General features: G+C 31.2%; 2 protein-coding genes across 8 annotated transcripts in view; one reads left to right on the plus strand and one right to left on the minus strand.

The window, feature by feature from the left end:
- The window catches only part of LOC126748604 (beta-1,3-galactosyltransferase 5-like), a 41,375-nt gene extending 38,347 nt beyond the window's left edge, over nt 1-3,028 (plus strand). For 2 of the 4 annotated variants that reach the window (XM_050457955.1, XM_050457958.1), the window contains exon 2: nt 1,707-3,028. In XM_050457955.1, coding sequence (XP_050313912.1) covers nt 1,707-2,770 — 1,064 coding nt within the window. In that variant the 3' untranslated portion in view covers nt 2,771-3,028. Of the gene's footprint in view, nt 1-276; nt 485-1,466; nt 1,554-1,706 lie in introns of those variants that run through there. The other 2 variants (XM_050457957.1, XM_050457956.1) reach the window with 2 other exon arrangements.
- The window catches only part of LOC126748603 (lachesin-like), a 184,703-nt gene that overhangs the window by 112,662 nt on the left and 56,598 nt on the right, over nt 1-15,443 (minus strand). The window lies entirely within an intron of this gene.

Here is a 15,443-nt window from a genome sequence, read left to right on the forward strand (position 1 = left end):
ATTTAAAATTAGGACACCCAATATATGTATAAACATAATTAAACTTTTTTAAGGCATTTTAATTTTTAAAAAAATAAGCATTAACATTTTCTTTTAAATGACTGTGATTGGAAGGTGAACGTGCATATCGTGTTATATTTATTACGTGACTATATTCTGTTTTTGGTCATGTTTAAAAAAAACCCTTGTAGAATGATACTGAGAAATGTCATATTTAATCTTTAGACCACAGTATAAGCTAAAATTAAAACAAGAAGTTGCTTAGTTAATAACTACCAAAATACAAACAATTATTGTTTTCGTTATTCACCAAATGTGTTTTATCTGTAGCCGACAGATTTAATCTTAATCTCTTTGCTATCGTTTACCTTTGATAAAAAATATGTCATTTGAAATTTAATGTTTTTTAATTTAGTCGGTCTCGAGCTCGTGTGGATTAAGGTATTTTGACTCGACAAGTGTAAAAGTAATATGCGATTTTCAGGTATGGATATTAAAACGGTATATTTATTTTTCAAAAATTTTAATGTCAAAAATGATTTTTTTATGAGCATCAAATATAACATTCAAGATGTTTCAATATTAGAAATCGATTCATTTTTAACTGGGCTATTGCTTTTTAGACATCCTTTTTTATTTAACAAACATAGTATTATTAGTTTCAATATTGGTTTTTAGGTGGTAATTTTAAATGTGTTTAGATTAAGAAACTTATCATTGTCTGTTTATATAATTATTAAAAATAATTAAATATTTGACCTAAACATTCCTGGGATATCTTATAACAAGGTCTCATGAAGGATTAGGAAACTTTAGTGATTCTTAAAATTGAATATTTAATTCAACTAAACTTGCATTTAAAATATGTAAATAGATGAAAACTGAAAGACTGTGAGTCAATTCAACTGTTTTAGTGTAAGAAATATATTTTTTACCATAGATTTCTAAGCAAAAATCGGATTTTCAAAATTCATAAATAATTAAAATCAAGTTCAATTTATATCAAAAAATTACGTGAGCTTATATATTAGTTCTTATAGTGGCAAGTCAATGGATCTAATTTAATTAAAAAAAAGAGATTTTTACTGAAAAACGTGTTTTGGAAATATTTTAATAAAATTATGAATGTTTGAATTTTCCTAAATATTCGACATTAAGTTCATACCTAATTTAATACTTAAATTTAATTTTAATTAAAACAACATCCTGTTTATTATTTTATTAAATAATATAAATGAATAAATAAATATATATAAATGTATTAGTATTTTGCAATGCCGCTTTGTTATTTCCAAATACATACATTGCTGTATACACATGTGTAATAGGTATATTTGTTTGATCCGAAACAATGGGTAATTAAAGCGCATAAATCAAATAATAATTAAGTTAATATTGACGAATGACATTAATTAACGAATAAAATTGTTTTTTAAAGAAACCCACTTTTTAACCGTATTTAGTTTCATTAAAATTTGTCAAAGTGTCACTTTTTTTTATAATCCTGCACCAGAAAATGAGGTTTTGCTTATGGCAGACTTGCTCTGAAAGAGGTATTTCACTATTATTTTCACTGTAATAAAAAAAAGTTGCAATTTTCAAATTTTAGAAACAACTTTTGGGGTTAAATCATGGCTATCATGCAATGAACAATTAAAAGAATCTAGTCTAATAAATCTAAACAAATATTTTTTTTTCTATTTTAGGAATAAAAGAAAAATCAAACTTACTAGGAATATCGCTCCTCATTTCAACCATACTAATCTACTTGACTGTGTATCGCCTAACAACCATACCAAAAACCATGGAATGCATAAGCTTGTACCAGAGACCACACGAGAATCATCGCATTAAAATCAAACCGTTCAAACACAGTTTCCCATTTGAAGAACTCGAATCTAATGACTTTACTAAACTGGTTAATCTCACAAACTTCTCGTTTACTAACGTTAATGAATCAGTTTGCAAGGAAGCAGATGTTCTGCTGTTGGTTCTAGTGCCTTCGGCACCTAAAAATGGAAAGAAACGTGAAGCCATCAGGAAAACTTGGGGTTACGCAGCCAAAGATACCAAAGTATTATTTATGTTAGGAATATCTAGTGATGAAGGCGTTGAGAGAGCTGTGCAAGAAGAAAGTAGCATTCACAAAGATATTGTGCAAGGAAACTTCATAGATGCTTATACAAACATGACTTATAAAGCAGTAATGAGTCTTAAGTACGCCATTTACTACTGTCCAGAGGCCTCTTACATACTAAAAGCTGATGACGACTCATTTGTAAATATGCCATTTTTAAGAAACTTCTTAAGGCATGATGTTTCACCTTATGGAGCAGAAAATTTGTTTTTATGCAATGACATGAGTGGCTCTCCAGCCCTAAGGGATCCAACCTCCAAGTGGTATGTTCCAGAACAAGATTTTCCAGATAAATTCTTCCCCAGCTACTGCTCTGGATGGTATGCCGTATTCACTCCAGATATCTGCTTCAAATTATACAGAGAAGCACAAAAATTAAAGTATTTATATATCGATGATGCGTTTGTTTATGGGATTGCCGGCAAAAAAGGCGGAGTGAAACATGTTGATTTTGCTTACTACACTTTGGCTTATCGCGATCTCAGATTACTTTGGAATGGCACTTATGATGACTTACCCATTATGTTTGGATCTCCTAACATGGGTCCTGATTTAATTTATAAGGCGTATGATTATTTCAGGGATAAGCCGGTGAAGCAGTCGATAAATAAGCAACTTGGTAACGTTGACTAAACAATTTCTTTAGGTGGTTAATTAGGAATTTATTTATTATGTAAAGAAGTTATTGTTTTTTGTTTGTTTATTTATTTATAAGTGTAAAGGTTTTGTACATATTTTAATTAAAACAAAAAGTGTTCAAAAAATGATGTATTCATATTACGGTTAGATAATAGTATAGTGATAGCCCCTGCTAAAACTGGGAAAAAATTCATAATAAAATAGAGGTAATTTTTACGGCTCATACAAATAAAGGTATTTATTTTATTCTTATTCTTGAGGGTTTTATATTTAAGACTGTTAAAATAAAATTTATAGCTTTAGATAAATTGTAAATTTATTACCGGAAGTAATTTCTTTTACCAAACTAATTTAGTCTAAAACAAAATTAAATTGCAAATTTAAGGATAAATTAAATTTTTAAATCATGTTAAAAGGCAAAATTTGGATTATTTCGCCTATTAGTCTAATAAAATTAAATGATTAGTTGACAAAATAGATTTTTTATAAAATAAAGAAAATGTAGAAAAAGTTAATCGAAAATATATGTATATGGCTAAAAGGGTAAAGAGAATTAAAATTATTATGTAAAAATTATTTAAAATAAGAAAATTAATAATTAGCCATTTAGGAATAAAGCCTAAAAATGGTGGTAATCCTGCGAGTGATAAAAAATTTATTATATAAATAAATTTTATTTTTAAATTAAATAAGAAGATTCTATTAATTTGATTAAAATAAAAGTTATTGAATTTTTGAAAAATTAAAATAATATTTATATTAATAAGACTATAGATTAAGAAATAGATCAATCAAGTAGTATGAGATAAGTAAAATACCGTTAGTATTCAACCAATGTGATTAATTGATGAGTAGACTATAATTTTTTTTCGTTTTATTTTGGAATTGTAATTTGTTCATGTAATTTATGTAACTTAATTATAATAAGAATTATTTTGTTAAAATCTTTGTTGATGACTGGGTATGAAATGTCTGTAACAAATACTTTTCTTTTGCTTTAAGTATTTCTGTATTACTGCATGCATCATTTTTAAAGTTAAATGTTACTCTGTTTCTTCATTTCCTCCTTCTTCTACTTCCAGTACCTCTTCTATTTCTACTTCATCTTCTTCTTTTTCTTCAAGTGTGTTCTCCATTTCAAGGACATTGAGTAACCAAATTCTTTGACTTATGTAATCGTTAAGGTAATGGACAAACTTGTCAATCAAATTTTGAAATACCTGGAGTACATAAGCGACCGTCAATACGGTTTTCTAAAACACAAGTCTACTGGTGATCTGTTGGCCTAAGCTAATTTCAAAGCAATATCTTAGTATGGCATGTAAATCTCATGTGCATATGCTTTATATTGTACATCAACGAATAACGATTTTTTTTTTGCATGTGACTAGACCAATTGCAGACATGAGACATCATTTCATAGCGATGGTTCATGAATTGTGGATCTCTGAGTGACATTTATACCGATGTGGGTGTCAAAAGTACCTTTTTTCACTTTCTACCGCATCTCACCCTATAGAAACACTTCGGGTCTTTGGGAAAAAATATTTTTTATACGTGATTAGACTAATTACAGATAAGAGACATCATTTCATAGCGATCGTTCATAAATTGTGAATCTGTGAGCGACATTTATACCGATTTGGAGGTCAAAAGTGCCTTTTTGACTTTCTACCGCATCTCACCGTCTAGAAACAATCGGGATCTTTTGGAAAAAATATTTTTTGGACGTAACTGGACCAATTACAGATATGACGCATCATTTCATAGCGATCGTCGATGAATACTGGTTCTCTGAGCGAGATTTATGCCGATTTGGAGATCAAAAGTGCCTTTTTTTAATTTCTACCGCATCTCACCTAAGACATACACTCTGGATTTTTTTGAAAAATTATTTTTTGGACGTGACCAGACCAATTACTAACAAGAGACATCATTTCATAGCGATCGTTCATGAATTCTGGTTCTCTGAGTGACATTTATACCGATTTGGAGGTCAAAAGTGCCTTTTTTGACTTCTAACCGCATCTCACCTTATAGAAACGTTCTAGATCTTTTAGAAAAGTTATTTTTTGGACGTGACTAGACCAATTACAGACATGAACCATTATTTCATAGCGATCGTCGATGAATTCTGGTTCTCTGAGTGACATTTATACCGATTTGAGGATAAAAGTACCTTTTTTGACTTTCTACCCCATCTCACCTTATTAAAGCATTTTAGATCTTGTAAAAAAATAATTTTTTAGACGTGACTAGACTAATTCCAGATATGAGGCATCATTTCATAGCGATCGTCCATCAATTCTGGTTCTCTGAGTGACATTTATACCGATTTGGGGGTCAAATGTGCCTTTTTTGACTTCTAACCGCATCTCACCTTATAGAAACGTTCTGGATCTTCTGGAAAAATTATTTTTTGGACGTGACTAGACCAATTACAGACATGAACCTTAATTGCATAGTGATTGCTTATGTACTTTGGATGTCTGAGTGCCGTTTATACCGAATTGGGGGTTAACAGTTCCTTTTTTGAATTTCTACCGTATCTCACCTTCTAGAAACACTAAGGATCTTTTAAAAAAATGATTTTTTAGTCGTAACTAGACCAATTACAGACATGAACCATCATTTCATAGCGATCGTTTATGAATTCTGGTTCTCTGAGGGGCATTTAAACCGATTTGGAGGTCAAAAGTGCCTTTTTTAAATTTCTACCGCATCTCACCTTATATATACATTCTGAATCCTTTAGAAAAATTATTTTTTAGACGTGACTAGATCAATTACTAACAAGAGACATAATTTTATAGCGATCGTTCATGAATTCTGGTTCTCTGAGTGACATTTATACCGATTTGAGGATCAAAAGTGCCTTTTTTGAATTTCTACCGCATCTCACCTTATAGATACACTCTAAATCTTTTAGAAAAATAATTTTTTGGACGCGAGTAGACCGATTACTAACAAGAGACATCATTTCATAGCGATCGTTCATGAATTCTGGTTCTCTGAGTGACATTTATACCGATTTGGAGGTCAAAAGTGTCTTTTTTGACTTCTAACCGCATCTCACCTTCTAGAAACACTAAGGATCTTTTGAAAAAATTATTTTTTAGTCGTAACTAGACCAATCACAGACATGAACCATCATTTCATAGCGATCGTCCATGAATTCTGATTCTCTGAGGGGCATTTATACCGATTTGGAGGTCAAAAGTGCCTTTTTTAAATTTCTACCGCATCTCACATTATAAATACACTCTGGATCCTTTAGAAAAATTATTTTTTGGACGTGACTAGACCAATCACTAACAAGAGACTTCATTTCACAGCGATCGTTTATGAATTCTGATTCTCTGAGTGACATTTATACCGATTTGAGGGTCAAAAGACCCTTTTTTGACTTTCTGCCGCATCTCACCTTATAGGAACATTCTGGATCTTTTAGAAAAATTATTTTTTGGACGTGACTAGACCAATTACAGACATGAATTATTATTTCATAGCGATCGTTCATGAATTCTGGTTCTCTGAGGGGCATTTATATCGATTTGGAGGTCAAAAGTGCCATTTTTAAATTTCTACCGCATCTCACCTTATCGAAATATTCTGGAAATGTTGGCAAAATTATTTTTTTGGCGTGACTAGACCAATTATAGATACGAGACTCGCTACTCGTGATACTCGAGTACCATAGAGACCTTTTTGTGCCAGTGTATTACGTAAAAAAAAACTGCTCTGTTACTACATAAAACATAAGTTCATATAAAAGAGCCAAAAATGTTAGAAATTTCCTTGAAACCTACATTACCAAATGAACAGTTGCAACTCTGAAAGTTTATTAAACTGATCATGTTCGTATATTTAAAACTAACTTTTCGACTCTGGAACATACCGTTGTCTGTCAGCCACCGAATATCCTTAACACTCATCAATCAAATATTGTTCTCCCCTGCTCCATTCCGGGATATGCTTAAAATGTTTTCTCCGAAATCTGTTTCTCATGCTCGATAAAAAAAAAATCTAAGTGTTTGTTACACCGCTCGACCCCTGCAAGTCACCTCGTTATTTAAAGAAGATTCCTTTGGCCCCATTGGCCTCTTAGTATTCGCTGACGTAAATATATGTCGCGCCATTATCAAGATTATTAACGATATTACGCTTTTATGTAAAAATTATTTTTTGAAAACCGAGCATCGCGCCCAGATGCATCGAGTGGAATTTTTAATTAATTGTTAGTTACTCGACTATCGGAAACGTGAATTGCCGCGAGTGAACCTGTGCCTGGCTGCCCTTAATCAAATTATGTAGCAAAACAAGAAGTAAACAAATCAAACGGTTTGCCGAATTCATTTTCTTAAAAGCTGGAAATTTGTCGGATGCACAATTGGCATGAAAAGAGCACAATATGCAAACGCAAATCGTTAAAAGCGGATTCCGGAAAGGCACTTTCAATATTTTTACTTCGAATATAATATTTATACACTAATGCGTTTATTCCATTTTATTTAATAAAACGTAAAATATAGGCATTGTTCAAGGTATTTATTGAAATATACTTAAATAGTTGCTTTATGGCACATAAATATTTTTTTTTATTAATTTTAAAGAATAGACACAATTTGCATAAAATCGCTTTATTGCCTGCATCTATCAAGTCTTAACGGTAATATAAATTTGAATTGTGACTCAAAATAGAGTTCTGCGCATTTAAGAGAATAAGCATTCATTTTTTTATAGAGAATATTGATTAGGCCTGTAGGATTAAAAAAAAATTATTTTCGTTTATTTTGCCAAAGGGCCAAAAATTTCAGTGGCCTGTCACTATTTAACAGAATGCGCAGATATTTTTTCTCACTATTTTTTTATCATCACCATCATCATATCCATTGTTGAACAGAGGCCTCCCCAATAATTTTCCATTCCAATCGATTTTGTGCTGTTTGTATCCAGTTGCTGAGGATCTTCTTAATATCTTAATTAAATTCTAAATATCTTAAGTTCTACTTATTCTAGAGGTAAATATTTGTAATAGGAATATATCTTAGGGAGCTCTACAAAAATTGCTTCTATTAATTTTTTTGTAGAGGATGTAGTTTTTGACATACAGCTTCTTAAAAAAAAATAATTCTAAATATCTCGAGTTCTACTTATTTTATGGATGCATGGTTAAAATAGGAATTGTAGATCATGTTGAGTTCTAAAAAAATGGTTTTTGTTAATTTTTTTTGTAGAGTATATAACTTCTGGAAAAATTAAATTTGAGATATCGTGAGTTTCGTTGGTTTTAGGAGATATATTGTTATAATGAAAATTAGAGACCCCATTGAGCACTACAAAAATTGTTTTTGAATATTTTCTAAAATTATTTTGAATATGTCTATTGAATAGTAAAGTCCCCAAAAATTGACATAATTCCACTGTAATCCTGCTTCACAAAAAATGAGATACAGCAGAACTACCGACCTATAGGTCTCTTGAATCACCTTTACAAACTGCTTACTCGAACATAAACGAGATTTCTATTAACCTGTGGAACACACATGCTTTGATCGTGAATTTGGAATAAATGACCACCTACAAAGCGTCAAAATACTTATAGAAAGAACGCTTTAATGCAACGGCGATTTATTAATGATATTCGTGGACTTCCACAAAGCCTTCGATAAAATAGAGCTAAATACATTGTGGAATACACTTGAGGAATGTAGAGTCAACTACCGATATACCAAAAACATCCACAATATTTTTTTAATATTAATATAAAAATATGACCCTGTCGCTTTAATTATGTATGTAGGACCAAATAAGGCGCGCTCAACTTTAAGAGCCCAACGGTAATAAAATTCAAATGTGACTTAAAATAGTGTTGTGCGCATTTAAGAAAATAAACATTTTATGGTTTTTATTTACACAATTAAATTCCATTGTTTAAGGAAATATGTTACGAGCGTAAAGATGATTGATTCGGCCTATAATTACAAAAAAAAATTATTATTGCTTTTTTTGATAAAAGTTTCAAAAACATCAATAGTCTATCACTATTTAGGCGAATACTCAGATACTGTTCTAACAATTTAAAAATCGCGTTATTATATGTGCAATAAGAAATAAGGCGTGCTTTAAGAGAATAACGGTAATAAATTTCAAATGTGACTGAAACTAGAGTTCTGCGCATTTAAGAGAGTAAAAAGGCAGCACTTCGGTTTTTTATTCTTAAATATTTAAAAAATATTACTAAATATTCTTTCGGTCAAAATATGTTTTTTTTTTGCTTTAATTCATGTTCTTATGGAGTTATAGTTGCGGTGCACGCAGGTCAACGGTTATAAATTTGAATTTTGATTTAAAATAGACTTAAACAGATAGAGTACTTTTATAGATTATAGAGTATAAAATAGACAATGATTCTTCTCTGCGTATTTTGACAAATATGCCACGCTTTTCTCAATATTGTTTTAAAAGAGTTACTTTTTAACTGAAAAGTTATGTCCTGATATTTTATGAAATACACATGATATGTCCGTTTATATGGTACTTAAACAACTTATTTAAATTAACCAAATTAAATTCCTGGTATAAATCATAAAATAGTTAACCCATCATATTTATTGAGCTTATCTAACGCTTTTATATCAATTTACAGCGAACATTCATACGAAATGATAAAAAGAGATCAAGTGAATAATGAACGAATTATGCAACGGTATTCGTTTATTTTATCTTCTTATGCCCCTTTTCAACGTGGTGATTTAGTTTTTCCTTCCTTTTTGAGTCTTAAATAAAAAAAAGGTTAACCCTGGTAAAATGATCAAAGGCACGTCATAATTTAATTTATTATGTGTGAATTGAAGGGGTTTTTAAAGGCGTTTACTAGTTTCCGGTGAGCCTGAAGCTCGCACAGAAGTTTTACACAAACATCTAAACACAAATTGCCGGGATGGGTTATTATCAAACATCTAGCGCCACAGATAGATAGCCCAAGCTAGCAAACACACTGATAGCTTTAATCATCTTATGTGCCAGGGCCGCCATTTATTAATTAGAGTGGCTGTATATAAACAGTATGGAATGACTATATGTATATAGGAATTTCTACATTTCAAACGAATCCCACCGATTGATGTTGAACGTTCAGAGGCCGGTCTTGCTTACATATGTAAGCCTATGGATTAATAAATGTTTTACCACGACCCTTGCCTTAGATATTAGGTAAAGCAACTTTGATTCAGCCTTTTGCTTATTTTTGCATAAAATTAATTGTATTTTCCGGACCTTGCTTGCTTTTTGGATTAACTCAAACACGTTTAATAGATAAAATCTGTTGCTTTAAGTCGGTTTCATTGTTTATTGTTTAAATAATTATTAACCGCCAATTATTGCTTGTTTGTAAGCGATAAAAATCTTTTGTCAATAACATTTTTTTTGTTAGTAAAAATCTGGAGGATTATAGGCTTAAGTTGGGGAAAAATTGTAAGATTTTTAATATTTGATGTAAAATTTGGAAAAACAAATATGAGCCTTTTAATATCACGAGTTTTTGAAAAACTAACATGGAATCTCTTGTATTTTTATTTTAATCACCATTAAAATACAATTTAACTTCAGGAATTAATAAATAAACAACAAACGTATACCCATCCTTGTTGCACTTACTGTAAATAAAATATAATTTCGTAATTTGTGGTTAGGTAAAGAGTAAGCCACCCAATCATAATTTGGCGAAAAATTCAAATTACCATCAATTAATTTTCGGATTTTATTTTATTTTAAAAATAGTTTATTAAAAATATTCACTTCTTTACATCCAAACAAACAGGAAAAACTGAATATTTGGTAATTTTGATAATTTTACTCGTACAAACAAAAATTCAATAACCATATATCCTCACTAATAAATAACGCACACCCATAAATAAAAAAACTAGGATATAAAAAATCGCGAATTTTTAACAAACAAAAATAAAACAATCTTTTTTTTTTAAACCTAATACTATTAAAATACAGTTTTTCTCTAAACGTTCTAAAAGCTTAAATACAGCAGACTAATTCATATACAGTATATGGTCTGCTGTATTTAAGTGTTCGGAACGTTTAAAGAAAAACTGCAAAAGAGAGAATTTTTATTACATTGTATCTTCATGACACTCATTATAAAGGGAGAGTAAGAAAAAATATGATTTCATCATCTTTAATTAGGCACTTCAATTATGAATGTATTTTCACAGCAGAAAACCTGCACAAACAAAAAATTCAATAACGATATATCCCTCCCTTGATAAATAAAGCAGTCCCATAGGTACTTAAAAAACAAAGAAATAAAAAGGGCAGTGCTTCACGTTATTATTAAAAACGCAGTGAAAATTTGTTATTATGTGGTGGCAAAATGAAAAATTCCCTGCCATAAAGAGGAGAGCTACTGCAGCGGCTTAATCTTTCACTCATGTACCTCTCGTGTTTTTAATTCTCTTCTGTTAAACGATTCGCATTAGCAAATAATGGGTTTAATATCTGAAACATTTTATCCGACTGAAAAGTCGTAAAGCTAAAGGGAAATGGTGTCTGTTCACGTATCCGGTTAATTTATTAATTACGGTAATGTATACACTGTATGAGGCCCCGATAGCTTGCAAACTTGGATGTTTCAAACAGATCTATCCTATTGATGCTGCGAACCGTTTTACCTTCCTTTCCATTTACGTATATTCCATTTCCATTTCCATAGACGTATCGTTTTAAAACGCATAGTGAAAATTTCTTCATTTATATAACGTTTGAAAAAAAATACGTTTAAATGTCCAAAAAAAATATCTAGTGATTGACCAATTAATGCTAATACTTGACCATAATATACTGCAGTAATTAACTATTTTTTATTGAACATATTCATAGAGTATTTTGAATACTCATCAAAGAAACACTATTGAATTGAATTCATTTTTTTAATTAAATAATGTTTGTTAGATATCTTTTAAAAGGCCAGGAGTAAAACATTGAAATTTGGCATGCACGTGTAACTTCCTAAACCCTCTAATCGTAGTCATAAAAAATTAATTGATGACATCATATCTCACGTTTGAGATACCCTATATTAAGTTTTGATACATTAGAATAAAAACAAAAAATGGACGTGTACAAGCATAGTCCCGAAATCAAGTAAGAGACTTTAAGTTTTTGTATTCCAAGCAAAGCAGCAACAATAAATTCTCTCTTTCTTTTTATTACTTTTCTTTTTCTTCACTTTCTGAATGTAAACTAACCTTTTTAATCTTTTTTGGTTTTAATGCAGCTTTTTGTGATTTTTCTTGTTTTTCTTAAAAGTGCTCTTTGTGCCTTTGATTCTACCTATTCTCTTTTAATTTTTTTCTTTTCCTCATGATACAAAATCCATTTTTTTGATGTCGCAGCATATGGCAATCTTTCTCTTTATCTGTTTGATACCAAAGACTCCAGTCTGAAAATGATAAAGCGATGTTTTTCGGATTTTATTTGACCAAATAAAGAAGAAAAACATTATTTGCAGGCGATCAAAATCCTAATAAAAATATGAAACAGTGATATAGAAAATAGGTGGAAAAATGGAACTCTCATTTATATAACTTTATCTCAGTCTGAAAATTAGAAGAGTATGGGAATAAAGTGACGTTTTTCGGGTTTAATTTGACAAATTAAATGACAAAAACACTATTTGCAGGCGATCCAATCCTTATTAGGAAAATGAAATGATGATATAGAAAAAGGTGGAAAAGTCGAACTCTCATTTATATATCTTTATCTTAGTCTGAAAATTAGAAGAGTATGGGAATGAAGTGGTGTTTTTGTTTTTTCAGGAGTTTCCTCAGATCGTAAAATATACTCCGAGAAAGCTGAACTAATATTCCTTGAATCAGCATTGATAGTACTTAAGCATGGTTTTGAACTATTGTCAGGGACATGTTGTTAGATGTTGAAGAACTAAGGTGAGACAAACCCTTGGAACTAAAGAAATAACCGGATGAGTCACTAGATCCATCCATATTGCTTCAAACCAGTACAATAAAGAGAATTTGATAGACTTGATGTTGTTTTAGTTAAATGTGGTAAAACAGCAACTCTTTGATATAAATTTGATTTTTTTAATGGCGTCTTCTGTTCAGATCCTATTATTTTCGGACTTTCCCCCATTGAAGGAATATAAGTCATTTTGATAACCGTCTTCGTCTTCACGAATTTCAGCGTTTTTACAACGTAATCCCTAAATCATTAACTTTTATACTTAATATTACGCATTGCGCAGCTTCATTATCCTTCTGCCTTTGTAACTGGGTTGTTCTAGTTTTCGTTTCTAACTAATAACAATTATACCAAATATATTATATAAAATACCATTATCCTTACAAAATGTTAAAAGATTTTAAGTAAACTGTGATCTGTGACTATTAACTAGATAGAGTACTGGAAATTTTACTTCTATTTCTTCCAGTTCTGCTAATAATTTGTTACTGCAGGCATAATTGTGGAAGGTCTTAGAGATCAGCTGGCACAACATTGGGGTACTATATTTAATAAAAATCTTTCATACTCCTTGGGATTCTTCTTGGGCCTTCTAATATATCCAAGCATCTTTCTGTAGGCATCGTCTTAATTCATTGTACTCCTTTCTAATATTCGGTTCAGTTACAGCTGCCGTAGCAAGATAAATAGACTCAACATGTCGTTGACTACTTAAACAGCATTCTCTTATCCATTGTTTTTCTTGAAAAAGCTAAAACCATCCTTCAATGGAGTTTCACGTCCATGAATCGTATGATTGGACCTTCCATTAGCCCAATTAGAATTTGTTATTTCAGGCGCGAATTTAAAAAGTGGTCAAGTACTGGCTTCTGCTCATTGACCCCATATATTTCGAAAATGAGCATAACTTTCAAAAATTCTCTTGGTACCCTTATAATACCTTTTACCATTCTCTCTTTTGATTTGAGAGCTATAGTCAAGTTAGACTTTGTAGAAGGTCCTCTTTATTTTTTTTGTCAAACATTAAACATTTTCTGAAGGAAAACTATTGTTCTAAATTTTCTCTTAGAACGACATTTTTTTTTCTTTTTTTTTTTTGTCTCAATGTTCTGAGTTGGAAGAAAAATATTAGTTTTCCTCAGAACCATTATTTTCGTCTTCTTCTTCTTCTTCTTCTTTCCGTGCCATCTTCAATGAAAGTTGGCGATCACATTGGCAAATGCGTGTCTCTCTTATGCCATTCTAAGAACGTGCTCAAATTCAGGTAAGTCCAGTTTCTGATGTTTCGCTTCCAGGACAGTCATTTTCTTTCCAAACCCCTTTTTCTTACAACTTTCCGTCAATTATTAGTTGAAGTAACTCGTACTTTTCAGGCTTAAGTAAATAACCCAAGTGTACTGTTTTCCTTACTTTTATGATGTAGTAGCTCTGGTTCATCTCTTATTTTCTGAAGTACTTCATCGTTCGTAATTCTCTGGATCCAAGGAAGATTCAGCATTCGTCTGTAGCACCAGAATTCAAACATCTCCAGTCTATTCACCTTACCCACTTTCAACGTCGGGATATTCGGATTTTTGCTGATTACCATTGTCTTCATTTTCCTAACGTTGATCTTGATTCTATAGTGTGAGCATGCTCTTTGAACGCTATCAATAATATTCTGAAGCCCAACGTGTATATCATCGGCATATCTTATGCTGTTGATTGTTTTTGAATCCATCTGAAATATTCTCTAGTGCCCCTGTCGCACTCCTTTACAAATCTCTATTCCCGGAGATGTAGTTTCTTATTTAGGCTACTTGATGCTAATAAAGATTCTTTATTAATCGGGTATCCCTTGCATCGATTCTCACGTTGACAAGGGAGTTTAGGAGGCCTATTTGTGGAACTCTGTCAAATGCCTTTTCGAAGTCAACAAAGCTTATGTATAGGGTCTTTTGCTGATTTATGCATTTCTGAACCAGCATTTGTAAGCTAAACCGTGCTTCATGAGTGCATCTCTTGAATCCAAACTGTTCTCTCGAGATCACCTGTTCGCATCTCTCTTAGATTCGATTGTTAACAATTCTCTACTTTAGAGTGTTGCTCCTCAGACTAATCAACCTAAAGTCATTGCATTGATGAAAATTCGGCTTTTTAGCCATTCTACTGGATTTATATATTTCGTTTAGTAACTTCAAGAAGAGATCCAAGTTTTCTTCATCCATTAACTTAATAACTTTTGGATAAATATTGTCAGGTCCTGGACTCGTATTGTTGTTCAGTTGGTTAATACCACGTTCAAGTTCACGTTTAATTATTGTAGGATCTTCGTGATTATTGCTAGTAGATGGCAGATCTTGTAATTCAACAAATAAATCTCAAAATTGAATTTTCTTGCAGATGTATTTTGCTTGTTGATGGTTATTATCAAATAGTCTATATATTGCTTGTCGGTTATTTGTTCCAGATATTTCCTTTATTTTTTTGTGCAGGTTGAAACCATCATGTGTTCCCTGTAAGTCTTTCAGTTCCTCACACCAGTCCTCTTTTTTGCTTCTCTGGTTTTTCGCTGAATAATTTAATAAAAAATTTCTCTGGTGATTTACTGTTTCTTTTTCTTAATCTCTGATTTCAAGTCATTAGTTGTCGTCACCTCCTTTAATATATTAGATATTTCAGTTTAGGTCAC

The sequence above is a fragment of the Anthonomus grandis genome, chromosome 22 (assembly GCF_022605725.1).
Source record: "Anthonomus grandis grandis chromosome 22, icAntGran1.3, whole genome shotgun sequence".
Taxonomy (NCBI): Eukaryota; Metazoa; Arthropoda; class Insecta; order Coleoptera; family Curculionidae; genus Anthonomus; species Anthonomus grandis.